Raw genomic sequence first — 19,086 nt, forward strand, 5'->3', positions numbered from 1 at the left:
TAAATATTTTATGATAGTATGTTTTATATATATATATATATAATTTTTTTTCTGGTTTTTCGAGACAGGGTTTCTCTGTGGTTTTGGAGCCTGTCCTGGAACTAGCTCTTGTAGACCAGGCTGGTCTCGAACTCACAGAGATCCGCCTGCCTCTGCCTCCCGAGTGCTGGGATTAAAGGCGTACGCCACCACCGCCCGGCTGTTATATATATTTTTTCAAAATGTTATACACAGTAAATCATGAGAAAGCTATTATTTCATACTTCCTTTTTTCATTTCACATTGTTTAGTTTTACTTGTGTTTACGCTTGCAATTCTGTGGCTGTGGGGTAGAAGCAAACCATAGCACTATGTGAAGCAACTTTGCCCCTCTCTTTACATATTCTGTGACAGGTTTCATGCAGGAGTAGTTGTGATACAGACTATTTATTTCACAAGCCGAAAATATTTACAGCCTAGCAGACCCACGGTGTAGAATATTCTACTGCATGAATAACCATAACCAGGTGTGACACCCTCTGATGGAGTAGGCTTGTTCCACCTTTCCGCGGTGCTAATCTACCAAGAGTTTCCTTCCCCCATCCTCCCTCATACCTCACACACATGTGGTTGTGTGGCACTCTTGACTGAGGTCCTTGCTAGGTTGAGGGGACTGATAGGTTTGACAGTTCAGTAACTATAGGTTAATTCTGGAGGGTAAAAGTGAGGTTAGATTGCAGTGTTCCTATGAACTGAACTAAAAATTGGAAATTGTATTTACTGGGGATTTTTTTTTTGACAGTGAAAGGAAACTATAGTATTTGGATCCATTTGTTTGTGTGCATGTGAGTGCATGTAAAGAGACGTGAGAGGAGGGCACCAGTTACGCTCTATTACCTTACACCCATTCTCCCTGAAACTAAGACTCAAGTTTTCTCCTCTAAGCTAGAAACCAGAAAACCCCAGTGATCTCTCTGTCTTCACCTCTCTTAGAGATGGGATTTCAGGCATGTCTGGGATCCATAGTTTGTCACATAGGTGCTGGGGTTCAAATTCCAGCCTCCATGATTGCATAACAAGCATTTCTAACTGCTAGACCATCTCTCATTCCCATGCCTTCCAGCCTCCATGATTGCATAACAAGCATTTCTAACTGCTAGACCATCTCTCATTCCCATGCCTTCCAGCCTCCATGATTGCATAACAAGCATTTCTAACTGCTAGACCATCTCTCATTCCCATGCCTTCCAGCCTCCATGATTGCATAACAAGCATTTCTAACTGCTAGACCATCTCTCATTCCCATGCCTTCCAGCCTCCATGATTGCATAACAAGCATTTCTAACTGCTAGACCATCTCTCATTCCCATGCCTTCCAGCCTCCATGATTGCATAACAAGCATTTCTAACTGCTAGACCATCTCTCATTCCCATGCCTTCCAGCCTCCATGATTGCATAACAAGCATTTCTAACTGCTAGACCATCTCTCATTCCCATGCCTTCCAGCCTCCATGATTGCATAACAAGCATTTCTAACTGCTAGACCATCTCTCATTCCCATGCCTTCCAATGGAGTACCTGCCACCAGCCCATGGTGCTCCGTCTAGGATCCATCCATGGAGTACTGTAATGAAAAACCAGAGGCAGACTAACTTTATAAAGGAAAGGCATTTTTAGTCTGGGGGCATGACTCAGCAGTTAGGAATTCTTTCTGCTTTTCCAGAGGACCCACGTTCAGATCCCAGAACCCATGTCAGGCGGTTCACAACCACTCTTCAGAGAATATCATATCCTCTTCTGCCTCCCCGTCACACATAAAAATAAATCTTTAAATTAAAAAAAAAAGAGTCTGAAAGTCTTCCTTTTGGGTGCAAGGGGGCAGACTGGTTTAGTTCACGGTTTTAGAGGCGGAAGGCCTGAACAACATGGTCCAGGCTCTGGCAAGGGCCTTGACTAACATTTCAGAGTAGGTGGCCTGTGAAGAGGAGATGGGGTGTATTTTATGCAGAAGTAAGAGATCATATGTCCCAAATAGTAGGAGGTTAGAGTCCCATAGTGCCTTCAAATAGCATTGATCTAAGGCTTTATGTTAGCCACACTTTTTAAAGGTTCCACTGTCTCTCAGTACCACCATTCTAAGGGCCAGCATAGAACCCTTTATTAGACATACTCAAGTGATATCCAGACCATATCCTACCGCCACATGGTTGCCTAGTAACTGTCAGCACCATTGCCTCTGTCTGCTCTGTGCCCCCACAGGAGGACGCTGACCACCAGCTCTTCTGCTTACCTGTGGAAACCTCCCAGCCGAAGTTCCAGCATGAGCAGTTTAGTGAGCAACTATTTGCAGGTAATGTCGGGAAGGCTGGGGTTAGCAGACTGTTAGGGTGGCCAAGGTATGTCTTTTTCCCTAGCAACTCAAGGGTAGTCCTTTCAAATACTTGTTGTTCTAATCAGAGTAATATAACCCCTCAAGCTATATCTTCTATGTCCTGGAATTTAGATTTTTACAGTCTGATAAAATTTAGATCTTTTAAAACTGAAATCTTAAAGTAGTTTTAAAGTGTCTTACAAGATGTAGGTTAGCACTGAGATTAGATAGAATTGGCCCTGCTACCTACCAGCATCCGATGAAGGGGAAATTGATTTAGAACTTCAACTCTTTTTTTCTGTAAGAGGGGTTAATAAAATCATCCCGGTCCTCAGTGGAGGAGCAAGTGGAAAACTGCTTAAGAACAGTGGGTCAGGAAGTACTAAAAATGTGAACCTACTGTAACTGTATAATAGGAATTTATTTGCAGTACAAAAATGCTCTTTATGTATAAAGAGCATTCAAAACAGAAAAAAAATGAGCTGGGCATGGCGGCACATGCCTTTAGTCACAGCACCAGGAGGCAGAGGCAGGCAGATCTCTGTGGGGCCAGCCTACATAGCAAGTTCCAACCAAGGCTGTCTCAAAACACCGATAGATAGATAGATAGATAGATAGATAGATAGATAGATAGATAGATAGATAGATGGATGGATGGATGGATGGATAATAGATAGATAGATAGATAGATAGATAGATAGATAGATAGATAGATAGATCTACTCTTTGACCTCATTTTGTGATTTTTATCATGTCATGGTACCACTGGTATATATAATACAGTGGGTTTACCATAATTTCAGTGTAACTGAGTTTAGATTTTCTAAGAACCAGTAACCTTTAAACTCATAAAGCTGATGGGGGCTGGCTAGAGATGTGAGTCTGCTTATTAGTGGGACTTGCAGGGCCCTGAATGTGTTTGGACCTTATGGTAGGTGCTTTGAACATAAGGTTCTAATCTTGGAATAGCTCTAAAAGCTTACCTTACTTAGGTCAGGTGATCCCTTTGTTTTTACTTCTACTTTCATAGAATGCAGAAAGTTATCCAAATAACTGGGCAGCCTAATTTCAAAGCCTCCTGTCTTTTACTTCCCCTTAGACTCAGGAGGTGGCCTCCAGTTTTGACCTAAACAGCCCTCTAAACAATGAAGCACTCGAAGGTTTTGATGAGATGCGACTGGAGCTCGACCAGTTGGAGGTTCGGGAGAAACAGCTACAAGAACATGTACAGCAACTAGACAGGGAGAACCAAGCACTTCGAGTGATGATCAGCAGGCAAGGGGAGCAGCTTCAGGCAGAGAAGGAGAGGGGATACCCTACAGTGGAGGATAACACTGGCCTCAAGGGCCTAGTGGCAGAGCTCCAGAAGCAGGGGGAGATCGCCCAAGCCACAGTGAAGAAGCTTCAGACATGCCTGCAGGCCTTGGAGCTGAATGTAGACAAGAAAGAAAATAGTCACTCAACCCTGCAGCTTGAGACCATGGCACAGGAACTTGAGGCTGTGAGAGACTCCCTGGGTAGGAAAAATCAGCTTCTAGCCAGCCTCTCAGATTGCCTGGCCAGGGCAGAGAAGAAGGCAAATTCAGCTCTGGACACAAAGTTTCATCAAGAGCCAGTTCCTACCGACATGGCCCTGAAGTTCCAGGAACTGAAGGGGAAACTTGAAGCCCTAGAAGGAGAGAACACCAAGGCCCAGGAACTAAACAAGCAGCAGAGTATCAAACTAGAGCAGCTGGCCAAGGAACTTCAGCTAAAGGAGAAGGCCCGGGCTGACCTAGAGCACTTAGTGAAGGATGTGATCCCACTTCAGAAAGAGCTATCTGGGAAGAAGCAAGAGTCAGCTCAGCTCCAACAGCAGCTACAGGAATCCCTGGCCCACTTGAGCTCTGTGGAGGAAGAGCTAGCAGAAGCCAGGCAGCAGGAAAAGCGGCATCGAGAAGAAAAGCAGCTGCTGGAGCAGGAGGCCAAGTCTCTGACATGGCAGCTGCAGCTCCTAGAGACCCAGTTAGCACAGGTGAGCCAGCTTGTGAGCGACCTGGAGGAACAGAAGAAGCAGCTTATCCAGGACAGAGATCATCTCAGCCAGAAAGTGAGCACACTAGAGCAGCTAGGTAAAGTGCATGGGGCCAGCAAGAATAGGGAGGCTCTGGCCTCCATGAGCTCTGTCTCATCTCAGACTGGGGAGATGCCAGAAGACAGGCAGCAACACCTCCAGAAAGAAGAGGTAAACGATACCACAGTGCCAGAGGAAGACCAGAAGGAATTGCGAAAGGTCAACCAGGAGCTACAGAAGGAGCTGCAGAACATGGCCATGCGCAACCAGCTCTTAGAGGGCAAACTTCTAGCCTTGCAAACTGATTACACAGCGCTGCAGCAGCGAGAGGCAGCCATCCAGGGCTCCTTAGCCTCTCTGGAGGCTGAGCAGGCCAGCATCCGGCACCTAGGAGACCAGATGGAAGCAAGTCTCTTGGCTGTGAGGAAAGCCAAAGAGACCATGAGGGCCCAGGTGGCAGAGAAGGAAGCTGCCCTGCAGAGTAAGGAGGGTGAGTGCCGGCGGCTGCAGGAAGAGGCAGATCAGTGCCGGCTTCGGACAGAGGCCCAGGATCAGGAACTCAGGGCTCTTGAGAACCAGTGCCAGCAGCAGATTCAGCTGATTGAGGCCCTCTCTGCAGAAAAAGGCCACCAGGGACTCAGCCTACCCCAAATCAACACAACCCAACTGGCCCTGTCTCAAGCACAGCTAGAAATTCACCAGGGGGAAGCCCAGAGGTTACAGAATGAGGTGGTGGACCTCCAGGCCAAGCTCCAGGTGGCCCTAGGTGACCGGGACAAGTTACAGAGCCAGCTGGCAGTGGCTGAGACAGTCCTGAGGGAGCACAAGACCCTGGTGCAACAACTGAAGGAGCAGAATGAAGCCCTTAACAGGGCCCATGTCCAGGAGCTGCTGCTGTGCTCAGAGCGAGAAGGGGTACTGCAGGAGGAGAGCCTCTATAAGGCCCAGAAGCAGGAACAAGAGCTGCAAGCCCTGCAGGCAGAGCTGTCACTGGTGAGGTGCAGCTCTGAGGGAGCCCACCTGGAGCAGGCAGAGCTGCAGGACCAGCTACACCGAGCCAACACAGACACAGCTGAGCTTGGCATCCAGGTCTGTGCCCTGACTGCCGAGAAGGATCGGATGGAGGGGGCCCTGGCCAGGTTGGCCCAGGAGCTCCAGGACTCCAAAGAGGCAGCACTGCGGGAACGAAAAGGCTTGGAGCTCCGAGTGATGGGACTACAGCAAGAGAAGGAGGAGTTACAGGAAAAACTAAAGGCAGCTGAGGAGGCAGCTAGTTCATGCTCTGATCTACAGTTACAACTGGCCCAGGCTGAGCAGCTGACCCAGAGCCTCCAAGAGGCTGCACACCAGGAACGAGATACCCTCAAGTTCCAGCTAAGTGCTGAGATCATGGGCCACCAGAACAGACTGAAGGTAAGCCCAGCTTTAGCCATTTCTCCAGGTGTTCCTGGGTGGCTCCACAGTTAGGTGGCCCTGCAGCAAGAAATGTCCTGATCCCATTCAACTTTGGTAGCTCACATTTCTTTGCAGAAACACAAGCACATCAGGTAGAACATGGGGCATAATGCCTTCACCTAGAAACCTCCACTTTGACCGTGGCAGATGCTGGCCCACACAGAGCTTTCTATCAATTAATAGTCAACATTGACAGAGCAGAATGAACTCAAATTCAGGTTTGTGACTTCATTTGGATTCTCAGTAGTTCTAGTAGCTCAGTTCCGTGTCCCCATCAGACTGCACGCGGCTGCAGCTCAAAGAGTGTCACACCCTTCTGCTGCTTCCCCTTTTGTGTGTTTGTGTACAGCCCCTTCCACACGTAAGTTTCAGCCTCTACCCTTGCCCTTTCTTTTGGAGCCCCATCCTCCATATGGTCACCAGTCTGTGACATCCTGAGCCCTCCCCCTCCGGTAGACCATGAGCCTGTGATACTCATGAAGAGGCTAAAGAGCGGTAGATAAGGACAGAGACAAGTAGACACAGTACTGTGATTCCCAGTGTGTGCCCTAGTGGGTCTGAAGCTGCCTCTGCTCTCAGCCTACTCTGCACCCTCCTCTGCCCTTCCTAAAAGTGCCCTCTCCAGCCCATGACGCCCTGTGAGCCTCATGGGCCACTTTTTCCACTTGCAGAAATTCTGTTTGAGGAGTAAGCTGAGACTTTCCCTTGTAAATTTGCAAGTATTTTATTAGCAGTAGAGAAGAAGCTTGTTGAGGAGCCACTTCAGGAAACAGTGCAGTTATGTTTTTAGAAACCATTTTGGGTGATAAAGATGAAGGAGTCTCAGAGCAAGAACCTCTCTCTTATGATGCTTCCTCATCCTTTCCAGACAGCCAATGAAGAGTGTGAGAGCCTCAGGGCCCAGCTCGAAGAGCGGAGCCGGGAGCTGCAAGTGACTAAGGAGGCTGTGCACGAACTGAAGGTGGGCCTGGAGGTGTGCTATCAAGGAAAGGGGGTCTGATCTGCTTTTACTGAATTGATGTCGATGCTCTTCAAAATGCTGCCAGTTCTCAAACTGAGACAGTCATTGGTTCAGACAGTTGACTCCCTTCCCCTCCTTAGACTTTGAACTAAAAGGAAATTGTTCTTAGTCACCTCTGTTGGCATTCTCTAGTGCCACTGGGCCCACTAGTAGCCTCACTCGGTGCCATTGCACTCCAACTTCAGCACAAAACCTTCCCCTTAGAAGTGGCCCTGTCAGGAAGTGTGAGTAGCATACCAGTCTCTTCTTCCATGGAGGGTAAGCTTTGTATGCTTTGTGTCTTCTCCCGGATATCTTATACCAGGTCACCAAGGCAGCCATGGAGGAGAAACTGAACTGTACCAGCAGCCGTCTTGCAGAGTGCCAGGCCACTCTGCAGCACAAAGACGAAGAAAGCACGACTCTTCGAAAAAGCCTAGAAAGGTCAGTCACTGGATCACCCACACAGTCAATGGTGATCTTCAGGGAGTGGTGAGGTGTACTCATTTTAGAAAGTCAGTCACTGGATCACCCACACAGCCGCTGGTGGTCCTCTGGGAGTGGGTAGGTGCACTCATTTTAGAAAGTCAGCCACTTGTACTAGATGAGGAAGTCGGGCAAAAGTCATGCCATCAGAAAGCACAGAGCCAGAAGCTTGCACAGAAAAAGCAGCTATCTTCCTGCCATAGTTCACAGGAGGCAAGGTGCCTTCCATCTGGTGCAGCTTTATATCTCCAGCAAGGTACACACTAACTGCATACTTCCAAAAAACTGAAAGGAGGCACAGTTAGAGCATGAAAATAACAGGAATAAGAACAAGCATTGAGTCCTTCTTGCAGTGTGGCATGTTCTAAATGCAGCTTTGCAGGCTGAACATCTTAAGCTGGAAGCTTGAGAGCAGAAGGGCGTTATCTTCATATTTCAGAGCAGTTTGGATTTCAGATTTTCAAAATTAGGAATGTTTAACCTGTAATTACCTATTGATTCTTCCTAACAGTCCTGTGAGAGGGGTTAGTTTCTCCCCATTTTATCACTCTCAGCTTGAGACCATGTGGAGTTGTGAAACTGAGCCCACTTCTGCAGATGGGGCCAAACTAGTGTAGCTAGGACCTGCTGAGAAAAGTTCATCAAGGAGAGGACCCCTTCGGTGCCACCAGAAAAGCAAGGATATCAGATTGTCCTTAGCCTGTACCTATCCCTTTTCTCCTGCCTCCCTGCTTGACTCTGGATTCAGTGAAGCCTAGTGATTGGCCCATTTCTTACAGCTCCTAGTCAGATCTTGGTCATGTGGTTTAAACAGAGGACACACTTGGACTGGTAATTTTAAATGCTATAAGAATGAAAGCTGGGTATGCTGCCACGTTTTTTAAACTTTTTATTGATTCTTTATGAACTTTAAATCATACATCTCAGCCCCACTCATCTCTCCATCTCCTCTCCGCTGTTCTCTGTCCTTGTGACTCCCCACCCCCCCAAGAAATGTAAAAGTATAGCCTCAAGAAAAAAAGAGGAAAGAAAAGAAAATTTTGACATAGAAGCTATAGTATGTACCAGTGAGTCATACAGTACACCCCTTAGTCCAAACATCTTTACTTACAAGTGTTCTTTGCAATGGATCATTGGTCTGGTCAAGGCCTCTGGCTTCTACTACTCTGTAGATACAGTGGAACTCCTCCTGGATATTCTGTTGCTGTCTTGTGGAATTGTAGATCCAGCCCCTCCAGCAGTTCATAAATGATATGGGTGTTTGGATGGACCAAGTCATAGCCCTGTCTCTGAGACTAGGTGCTAGCAGGGTTGGTCAGCCTGCCAGGTTTCCCTCATTGTCACCACTAGGGTGAGCTCTTCAGCACTGCCCCAGCTAGTCACCCAGTGCAGCAGGGAAGGAGGAGCAGGGCCGGTTCTCCTGCTCTCATGACCCCAGGGCCAACTCTTCACCACCACAGGTGGCAAGGGGAGGGGAATTCTTCTCTTCCTCACTCACTTCACCATATGGCAGGGGAGGGGAATTCTTCTCTTCCTCACTCACTTCACCATATGGCAGGGGAGGGGAATTCTTCTCTTCCTCACTCACTTCACCATATGGCAGGGGACGGGTGGGGCCAGATCACCCACACACTTTCAGGGGTGGTGAGGACAATCACCTGCAGGCCTATCAACAGGGTCAACTCTACTGTGGCAAATGTTTTTAATCCCAGCATTGGTGAGGGGGGGGGAAGGCAGGTGAACTTCTTTGAGTTTGAGGTCATCCTAGTCTAAATAGCAAGCCAGCCAGAGCTACATAGTGAGAACCTATTTCAAAAAACAAAGCCAAATGCTATAAGAATGGTATATGGAAGATCTCAGAGGATTTGTTTTAGCTGCTCAGAATTGCATAGTTCATCTTCCTAGGATTAGACTCCCTTGATGTTTTGTGTTGTGTACTCTGAAATCATTTTTTGGACATTGACTATTTAATAAGCTCTGATAGCTATGTGTAATACTTGGCTGGAAAGCATGCAAACAATGCACTCTTTGCATAGAATTTCTGTTTAATGGAGTTCTTACAAACACCTTGCTGGATCTTGGGGTTTGTAACATTCTTAGAAACTGCCATCTAAGGGGATAGTTAAACTGCGTGTGGAATGCATGGGATTGGGCAGACAGCCAGCTCCACAAGCCCCCTCTGTTGTATGCTAAGATTCCACAGGGCCTAGAACAGAATTTCAGGGGATTGGAGGACTTACCAGGTAAAAGGCCTGCTAAAGACCCAGCACCCTCCTCAAAGCAGAGTCCCAAAGACACCTGAGAGCAAGGACCCTCTTCATAACCACCTTTGAGAGACCGTGCCTTTACTTTATGTCCTGACTCATCACCCCTGCTCATCCTCCATCATCCTCCATAAGTCTTTTCCCATCTGGCTCCTCCCAGCCTCAAGTCCTATCTAGAAATCCTTACAGGAGTGCCATGTCTCACTCACTGAGTATGTTAACATCCTGGAATGTCTCTGCCATCCCAGAATACCCCTTCATGTTTGACAGGGAGCTAGGGGGGAATCTCAGATTCTGGGATAATGCATAACCTGTGAACAGGTCATGTCTCACCATGAGAGGGAAAGGCCAAGAGGTCGGCAGGACCTGTTATTGAAGGCCAGAAGAACCCACATATTCCAGGAAGCTGAATGTCAGAGCTAACCAGGAAAATGCATTTCTCCTCTCCCAGAACTCAGAGGGAACTTGAAAAGGCCACATCAAAAATCCAAGAATATTATAACAAACTCTGCCAGGAGGTGACAAACAGGGAAAGGAATGACCAGAAGATGCATGCAGACCTAGACGACCTGAACAGAACCAAGAAATACCTTGAGGAACGACTGATAGAGCTGCTCAGGTGAGTGTGAGGCAGTGGAAGACCCTGTCTATGATTGGCTTTTCTTAGGAAAAAAACCATTTCTGGAAATGGACCCTCCTCCTCAAGGTCTGTCCAATGGTGTGCTGTCAGGGAGCCATATGCTTGCAGGATCCCACTAGGCTTTGGCATTCTTGAAGGCTGGATTTCCCTGATCACACTGGTGGTTTGGGTTTTTGTGTGGATGCAGGTTTATGTTCAAACTCTGAGTGCCTGGCAAAGAATGACAGTAAAATGACATTTAGTAATTGGTCATTTCCCCATCCCTTGCCTATCTCCAGTGAACCTTCTCTTGTACTGTCGGGACCCAGCAGCAGCGTCCATGTGGGAACCAAATTGGAGGGGACTCTGAGGGTCCCAGTATGTTCCACTCTTGCCACTCAAAACCAGCCTTTACTTTCCAAGACAGACATGGGAATGTGAAATGTCCTGGTGGTAAATGCATGCAAGTCACTCACAACTTTAACTTTTTCTTAAAGGAATCAAATATGGAAGATAAAATATTATAATTGTTTTCCTTCCTCCCTCCCTTCCTTCCTTTTTTCTTTCCTTTCTGTGACAAAACACTTGACAAAGGCAACTTAAGGGAAGAAGGTCCAGTTTCAGTCAGTCTTGGCAGACAAGGCATGGCAGTGGGATTAGTTCAGTCTATAACAGTAGGAGCTTAAGGCAGTAGTAATACTCCATGTCTTAGCAGACAAGAAAGTAGAGACTCCCAATGACCCACCTCCACCAGCTATGCCTTTCACCCCAAAAGTTCCATGGCCTCCTTAAATGGCATCACTATCTTTGGGGCGGCCAAGAGATCAAACACATAAGGGGCTATTTCAAACTCAAGTCATAATAATTATACTTCATTCAACCTCAACAGGAATCAATCCATGGCCACTTACATCTTCCCACCTCTAGATTGCTTTGAAGCAAACCCAGACAAAGTGGTACTTTTTCTATGAATATTCCATAGCAAACTTTTTAAAACAATAAATCTTTTTGCTTTATTTGGCTGTATTTTATTTTGAGACAGGGTCTTACTATGTAGCCTGGCTGACCTGAGACTCCCTATGTAGATAAGTCAGGCCTCAAACTCGCAGAAATCTCCCTGCCTATCTGCCTCCTGAGTTCGGGGATTAAAAAATGTGTGCTATCACACCAGCTTCCAAGACAAGCGCTCTTACACAACTACGCCTTGAAAAATGAATGTGTCAGGAGACACTGGATAAAACCCAAGGCAGATGAGATCTACTCACTTCCATGAGTGTAATATGCCTGTATCTACCCACTTGTTAGAATTGCAGGTATTAAAACCCAAGGCAGATGAGATCTACTCACTTCCATGAGTGTAATATGCCTGTATCTACCCACTTGTTAGAATTCCAGGTATTAAAACCCAAGGCAGATGAGATCTACTCACTTCCATTTGTGGAATATGCCTGTATCTACTCACTTGTTAGAATTCCAGGTATCTTCTTGAGGAATGTGGTAGAGAAACCAAGTAGCATTCTCACAGTCCAGGGTGTGAGTATCTGGCTTCCTAGGGACATATTGGTCAGATGCTGTGGACTAGCTTGAAAAACAGGCTGGACCAGAAGATGAGTCAACCTGTCTCCTTACAATTTAGGCATCCTTGAAAAAAGTCAGTCATCTTTATATTCCTAACCCTTACCCACTTCCAGAGGACCTGGGTTCAATTTTCAGCACCCATCTTGAATTACAATCCTAGGGGATCAGATGCCCTCTTCACACTTCAAGGTCACTGCACACACATGGTACACAGTCATACATTCAGCAAACTGCAGATTGCATGCACGTTCATAGCATGTCCATTATCAACCTGGTGGCATACTACTTTCATTAGTAATTTGTTTTTAGTATAAGATCTCTCAGTGATGTATCAGTGCTGGCAATTCCTTGTGGATGACACAGCCTTTGGTATATATCATGTGCCTCGTACATGCTCTCATGTACATGGGGTCAAAGAATCAATGTTTGGGGTTCCTTTGGAGAGGTCAGCACAAACCTTGAGCTGAGAAGAGAGCATTTACAAGGAAAGTTATTTAGCTTCTATGGTTTGGAACGTTTGATATCAGCTTTCTGAAATGAAGCAGGGTCATCCTCTGCTCCTCTTGGATTCTTAAAATATGGTATTATTGCAGGGACAAAGATGCTCTCTGGCAAAAGTCTGATGCACTGGAATTCCAGCAAAAGCTCAGTGCTGAAGAGAAATGTCTTGGGGACGTGGAAGCCAGCAACTGCCATGACTGCAAGCGGGAGTTCAGCTGGATAGTGCGGCGGCACCACTGCAGGTTAGCAGCAGGCGGTTCACCAGAGTGGAAGCTGGGCGAGGGATCCGAGACAAGTGTGGGTACCTCGCTATCTACCAAGGGAAGCCGAAGAAGAGTGTATTATTTGGGGTCCTAGCAGGACACTGAAGGTCCCCTGAAAGGAAATGTGGGTGGGGTTAAGGGGACTCACGGGCATGTGGTACACTCAGAGAACACCAACCCTTTAGCTTTTCTTGAGCCTATGGGGGATGTAGATCGTGCCAGAGAACACAGATCCTTCCAGCACCTAGGAAAGATGGGTGAAGAGAAAGGCAGATTGGGAGTTGGGTGCAGGTGAGTGCTCTCTTAGAGGCTTACCTAAAATCCTGACAGTAAATGTGGAATGCACACCTGTAGCCTGATGTTAGTCAGACATTTTCTCCCTGCCTCGAGGACCTACAGAAGTAAATCATTCTCTACTAAGCTCACCATGATGGTTTTGTTGAACTCTTATGAAATGGGCTTAGAGCACACTCTACATTAAGGACAGAGCTAGGTCTGGAGAGTCATGGGCCATCAGGAACCCAACACAGAGACCTGTTCTGGTGCTTAGCAGATCTCAATGATGCACAATCTATTGTATACCATTCTCAAAGCCTGTTCTTGTTTCATTCCCAGGATATGTGGCCATGTCTTTTGTTACTACTGCTGTAACAACTATGTTATGACTAAGCCCAGTGGCAAGAAGGAACGCTGCTGCCGAGCCTGCTTCCAGAAGTTCAGTGAAAGCCCTGGATCCCCTGATAGCAGTGGCTCTAGCACTAGCCAGGGAGAGCCCAGCCCCACGGTTTCACCAGCTAAAGCAAGCCCCCAGGCCATAGGAAACCAAGGTCAGGCCCCTGCCTTTCGGATTCCTAGTTGTCACTGCTTTCTCACTATGGCCAATTAGCTTGAGCAAGACTCATTCATTCAATGCTTCCCAAACTTAGGTGTCTAAGAGTTGCTAAATATATACTACTGCCAGCCTAAAACTTTCTTATATTTTTGGGGTTGATAAGCAAGTAACTTTCTCCTGTCGTGATTGTGATTTAATATAAATGTGTATATGCACATACTACCAGTGGAATATACCCCGTACCTTGAAGAGTCAGTCCTCCAGGATCTCCTTTCTGATATCCATTATCTGCCCAGTGGTAACATAAACCAGCAGTTGTACCTTCAGTACTCAGCATCTTTCTCACTTTTTCATCCTCCAACTCAGCCAGGAAACAGGCGGAGGGTTTAATTACTGCTACTTCTGCATCCACCCTAATAGGTGACCCAGGCTCTCTACTGGACACTACTACACTGTAGGTGTAGAGCCAAGGATTAGAGCAGAGATGGCAGAGATGGGGCTTTTCTCTGTTCAGGCATCACTGCTGGCTACAGTTAGACCTTGTGAACTCTCCTTTGATCTCAGCCTGGATGCAGGCTAAGAAACCTTCAGAATCCTGTTCTTCCTTCTTTAAATAGATCCCACTCAGGAATGGGATTTGTGCTTTTTTACACATAGCATTGGGGTCTTCAAATCTTTCTCAGTCTCTTCAGTACTGAAGTTTGCAAGTCCTACATAGTCTGGATATGTATTCTTAATTTTTTTAACCAATGACCCTCCATCAACACACTCAGGTATTGGAGGCAGGCAGATTTCTGAGTTTGAGTCCCAGTCTACGCAGAGTAACAGGACAGCTTGTCTACAAAGTGAGTTACTGTCACAAACAAACCACTCACACAACCAACCCCCAAAAAACCCAACCCAAAACTTTTAGAAGAAAAAAAACCTTTTGAGTACAGGTGTTAGCAAAGTTAGATACATAAAAAAAACTGACACATAGAATGTGATATAAATATTACTTTATCAAAACTACAACCTCTGCTCTTCAAAAAGAAAAGCTGTAAATCGGGAGGAAACATTTATAAGACATGTTAAAGGTGTGTGCCACCACATCTGGCTTCTTCTAGTTTTTATTATTTTTTTTAGGATAGTGTGTGTGCCTGTGTAACCTGTTTTGAGTTAGTTTGGGGGGTAAAGTGATAATATAGAGTATTGGATAGTTTAGGTTTTACTTCTTGTTTAGAGTTGCAACATCATTAGTTGAAGTCTATTTTGTTTTCATCAGAATTGCCTTTCTGTGTGGGGTGGAGGTGTGGCTCAATGATAGAGTGATTGCTTTGCATGTGAAAGGCACTAGACTGAATTCCCAGTGGCACATTTGGGTGCACACACACACACACACACACACACACACACACACACACTGCTTTTGTATATATGTAAAAAGCCAAATGAAAATAGCAAGCAAACTAAAAAAAAAAAAAAAACTGACCTCATCTATTTGAGTCTGTATTTTTGCTCCATTCTGTTCATCTGTGTGCCTTTTCTTTTCACCAGTTCTTACTGTATGATTACCATAGATTCTATGTTTTTTGGTGGTGGTGTTTGTTTTTTGGTATTTTTGGTGTGCCTTTTCTTTTCACCAGTTCTTACTGTATGATTACCATAGATTCTATGTTTTTTGGTGGTGGTGTTTGTTTTTTGGTATTTTTGGTTGTTTGAGACAGATTTGACTTCTCTATGTAGCCCTGGTTGTCCTGGAACCCGTTATGTAGACCAAGTGGCTTCAAACTCACAGAAATCCACCTGCCTCTGCCTCCGAAGTACTGGAATTAAAGACATGTGCCACCATGTACAGCTGCTTACTGTAGAATCTTTTGTTGTTGTTGGGTTGTGGGGTGGGGGTAGGTTGTTTGTTTGGTTTTGGTTTTTTGAGACAGGGTTCTCTATGAAACAGTCTTGGCTATCTTGGAACTCACTTTGTAGACCAAGCTGGCTTTGACCTCACAGAGATGAGTTTGCCTCTGCCTCCTGAGTACTGGGATGAAAGGTGTATGCTATCATGTCTAGCTGTTTACAATAGATTCTTAATGCATCTGGCTGACAGGCAAAGAAAGCCCTCCAATTTTGTTCTTCATCGAACATATAAATTGTAGAATGAGTTTCTCAGTTTCTAAAAATAAACCATGATGAGGTTTTCATTGGGATTTCATTGGACTTGGAGAGCAGTTTGGAGAGATTTAATATCTTTTTTCTTTTGGTTGGTTGGTTGGTTTTTGTTATTTTGTTTTTCGAGACTGGGTTTCTCTGTTTAGCTTTGGAGCCTATCCTGGCACTCGCTCTGTAGACCAGGCTGGTCTCAAACTCACAGAGATCCACCTGCCTCTGCTTCCCAAGTGCTGGGATTAAAGGTGTGCGCCACCACTGCCTGTCTGAGATTTGTAATAAAGTGTTGTCCATTTTAATCCATGAACATGATGTGGCTTCCATTTACTCTGGTAAACATTCTTTTGTGTATCTCTTGCCCATCTCCTTATCAGCCTCAGAAAACAGATTTAGGAGTGTAACTGGGTCCTTTTTATCAGTTTGTTCTTCTAGTTCTATGTTACAGAAACTTGAGAGGAAAAACATTACCTCTAAAGCCGAGGACAGCTAAACTGTTCTTACTAAGTAGCCAGATTCCCTTGCTCTATCTCAGTGGTAGGTGTTCAGCACACAAAGTGATAACAGTGTTTTGTGCTGAGGTTGCTTGTTTTGATTTCTCTCATTTTCTGTCTGCTCTTTTTTTTTTCTGTCTCAGACCTACCCTTATATTAAATATGAAACATGTTTATGGGTAGGTGACTGGCACAGTTACCTGCCAGTTGAGTGGTCAAGATCAAACACAAGACTCAATGCTTCCTGCAGTTTTCTGAACAAAGAGAGGTTCTGTTCTGCCCAACAGTGGACCAGAAGAAGGGGTATGAGTCAAGTAATCTCCTGTTTTGGATTATTTCTGACTGTGTTTAATGGAACAAGGCCTCACTGGATCAGTAGATTTTCTTTGTTAGTTTCTTATCTGATATAGTTTTGGTAGATTTTTTTCCTTCTAAGTAAGGATTCTAGAGAATGTGGTAGTCCTTGAAACTTCTACTCTGCCTTTGAAAGAGGTCTTGAGGCTATATATTCAAAATCTTCTATAGTCCCTCTGTTTTCCTGGAATGTTCCAGTAGTCTTTCTCTCATACCTAGATAGAATAGCATCAGTTAAGAGACCATTTAAAATGTATTCATCTTGTTCTCCATAGCAGCACCCTTCACTTCCCTATGTTATCCCTAGTCTTATGCCTAATGGTATGTTTGTCTTTTTCTCTCCTGCTTTGCCTCCACCACCCAGGAGCAAACTCAGTCTGCAGACCACCAGACGATGCTGTGTTTGACATCATCACTGATGAGGAATTGTGCCAGATTCAAGAATCTGGCTCCTCCTTGCCTGAAACACCCACTGAAACTGATTCATTGGACCCAAATATGGCTGAACAGTGAGTAGATGTTACCTCCATTTCCTAACTATTCATCAAGTGCCTGTTCTTTGTACTTCCTCATCAAAAGACCAGGAAAATAAGATGCTAGAGTCAGGATCAACTGCCTCTACCAAGGGAAGATGCCTCAGAATGGTGTTCAGAGTCAGGTGGCTCTTAAAAAGTGACAATGCTTAGGAAACATTCAGGAAGGTACTGTATCAGAAAGTTCCTGGGAAGTGTGTGTGAGGTGCCCTGATTCAACATCTTCACTAAAGCCAATCTTTGGCCTAGGCAACTGTATCAGTCAGCTCAGGCTGCCACAGCAAGAGACCACAGTAACTGTGGACAAAGTAGTTAAAACTGTTCAAGATTAATACCATTTATAGCTGCTTTGTGTTGGTACAGTAGGGGGAAAGGGACTCTAGGGAAAAGAGCCCTCTCATTAAAGGCTTCAGGATATGAAAATCTAAATGCATTTTACTTTCCTTTAAAAAGAGAATGTCTGAAAAGATAGAGCCACAGGAATGGTCTTCTCTGAAATAATCACCTAGAAAGTATTTTTCCAGGTTTAGCTACACAGACACTCCATTACTTCAGCTGTGATCCAAGAATACTTACCTTGGATAAGATAATACTTGGTACTTATCAAGCTGGCAGCAGAATTTGACATTATCTACAGTCTTTGTAGGCATTGCAGATGTAAGAGTTTCAGGTCATGGAGGTTTGTACCAAGATTCTAGAGAACAGCCTGGGAGGCCAAGCAATATGTAGTAGGGTCAGATTCTCTGGTAGTCCATTAGTGGGATATGCATAAAAATTTGAGGGTAAAGCCTAAATTACAGTGGAGACCCCAATATATTGGAGATACCAGGAATGTAGAACATTTACCAAGGAAAGCTACAGGCACCTAGTAGAACCAGTCCAAAAGAGACGTGTATGTGTAACTGGCAAGAAGGCCCATAAAGGTAGGGCTAATATCGAATGTGTTCCTCATGCCGGACATGAAACTCTGATTTAACGTTTTCACTGTTGTCATGTCTTTCTTTGTTCTACCCTGATACTGCCTTTTTAGAATGAGAATGTTTATATGAAGTATATAATTTAAATTTTGATTTTACAGGGTCTCACAATTGAGCATACCTTTAGTTCTCAAAAGGGACTTTGAACTTTGAAGCTGAACTAAGTAGATTTTGTATTGTGAGATGGCAATGAGACATCTTGACCCAAAGGGGTCAAGGACTAAATGTTATGTTTTGAATCCTATGTCCCTGGCAAGTTTGTTTGGAATGTTTGATCCTATACTTGTGGCACTATTTTGAAGGCTATGGATCATTTAGAAGGTATAGCCTGACTGATGGAAGTATAAGTCAGAGAAATTACTGAGGACCAGCCTGTGAAAGTTTTACCTACCCCTGGTTCCAGCATGAGTTCTCTGCTTCCAAGCCCAATGTCATATAAATAAGTCTAAATGGAGCTGCTCTGCCATGCCTTCCCTGCTATGATGGACTAATACTCTCTGAGTCAAAATAAATCCTTTCTTAAGTTGTTCCTGTCAGATATTTTGTAATAGCAATGAGAAAAGTAGCAAATACAGTCTCAAAATTGCTTGGTCACCTTTTCTTCTGGTGAAGGATTTCTGTGAGCTTATGCTGACTCACAGTGAGATCTCTGTCTCCGGCTCAGAATCTAAAACAGAACCAGGAATTAACTGTTATCTTTATTGTGTTGATTTCTGCCTCATGGGAGGGGTGAACTCAAATCTTCATGAGGCTGTTAGCCTAGATTTTAGGCTTAAGTGTATCTCTACACTGGTGTGTTCTCTTACTAAAGTCACTGAATTCAGCTCATGGACAAACCCCTCTCATTGTCAGACCTAAGATTGCTCCTGTGACTCTGGACCAATTGTCTCCTTCCTTAAACATTTCTCTGACGTACTGGTCAGTAATCATCAATGTTCACCCTGACCCCCATGACCCAGTGGTCCCCAAAATGTCTTTTCTTCCTTTAGCAATAAACTATATTCTGTCCTTAGTACTTGGAAAGCTGCATGGCCAGAAGGGTGAGTAGACCAGGAGCTAGGAACCCAGAAGGATGCCATGGATTTGAAAGCGTCTTGGCACAAACACCTGTAACCTGCATAAAGCTTCCTCCCTCATCTTTCACCTTCCTCTTTCCTGGTAGGAACAGAAACAAAAAGCTTCTA

At 45.1% G+C, this 19,086-nt stretch overlaps 1 protein-coding gene across 7 annotated transcripts in view; it reads left to right on the forward strand.

Moving 5' to 3' along the window:
• Fyco1 (FYVE and coiled-coil domain autophagy adaptor 1) overlaps positions 1 to 19,086 on the forward strand; it is a 66,407-nt gene that overhangs the window by 24,403 nt on the left and 22,918 nt on the right. For all 7 annotated transcript variants that reach the window (XM_075964016.1, XM_075964015.1, XM_075964013.1 and 4 more), the window contains 8 exons: positions 2,240 to 2,330; positions 3,451 to 5,817; positions 6,728 to 6,820; positions 7,185 to 7,303; positions 10,061 to 10,228; positions 12,400 to 12,549; positions 13,186 to 13,397; positions 16,757 to 16,901. In XM_075964016.1, coding sequence (XP_075820131.1) covers positions 2,240 to 2,330; positions 3,451 to 5,817; positions 6,728 to 6,820; positions 7,185 to 7,303; positions 10,061 to 10,228; positions 12,400 to 12,549; positions 13,186 to 13,397; positions 16,757 to 16,901 — 3,345 coding nt within the window. The remainder of the gene's footprint in view (positions 1 to 2,239; positions 2,331 to 3,450; positions 5,818 to 6,727; positions 6,821 to 7,184; positions 7,304 to 10,060; positions 10,229 to 12,399; positions 12,550 to 13,185; positions 13,398 to 16,756; positions 16,902 to 19,086) is intronic.

Source organism: Microtus pennsylvanicus, chromosome 3, assembly GCF_037038515.1.
Source record: "Microtus pennsylvanicus isolate mMicPen1 chromosome 3, mMicPen1.hap1, whole genome shotgun sequence".
Lineage (NCBI taxonomy): Eukaryota > Metazoa > Chordata > Mammalia > Rodentia > Cricetidae > Microtus > Microtus pennsylvanicus.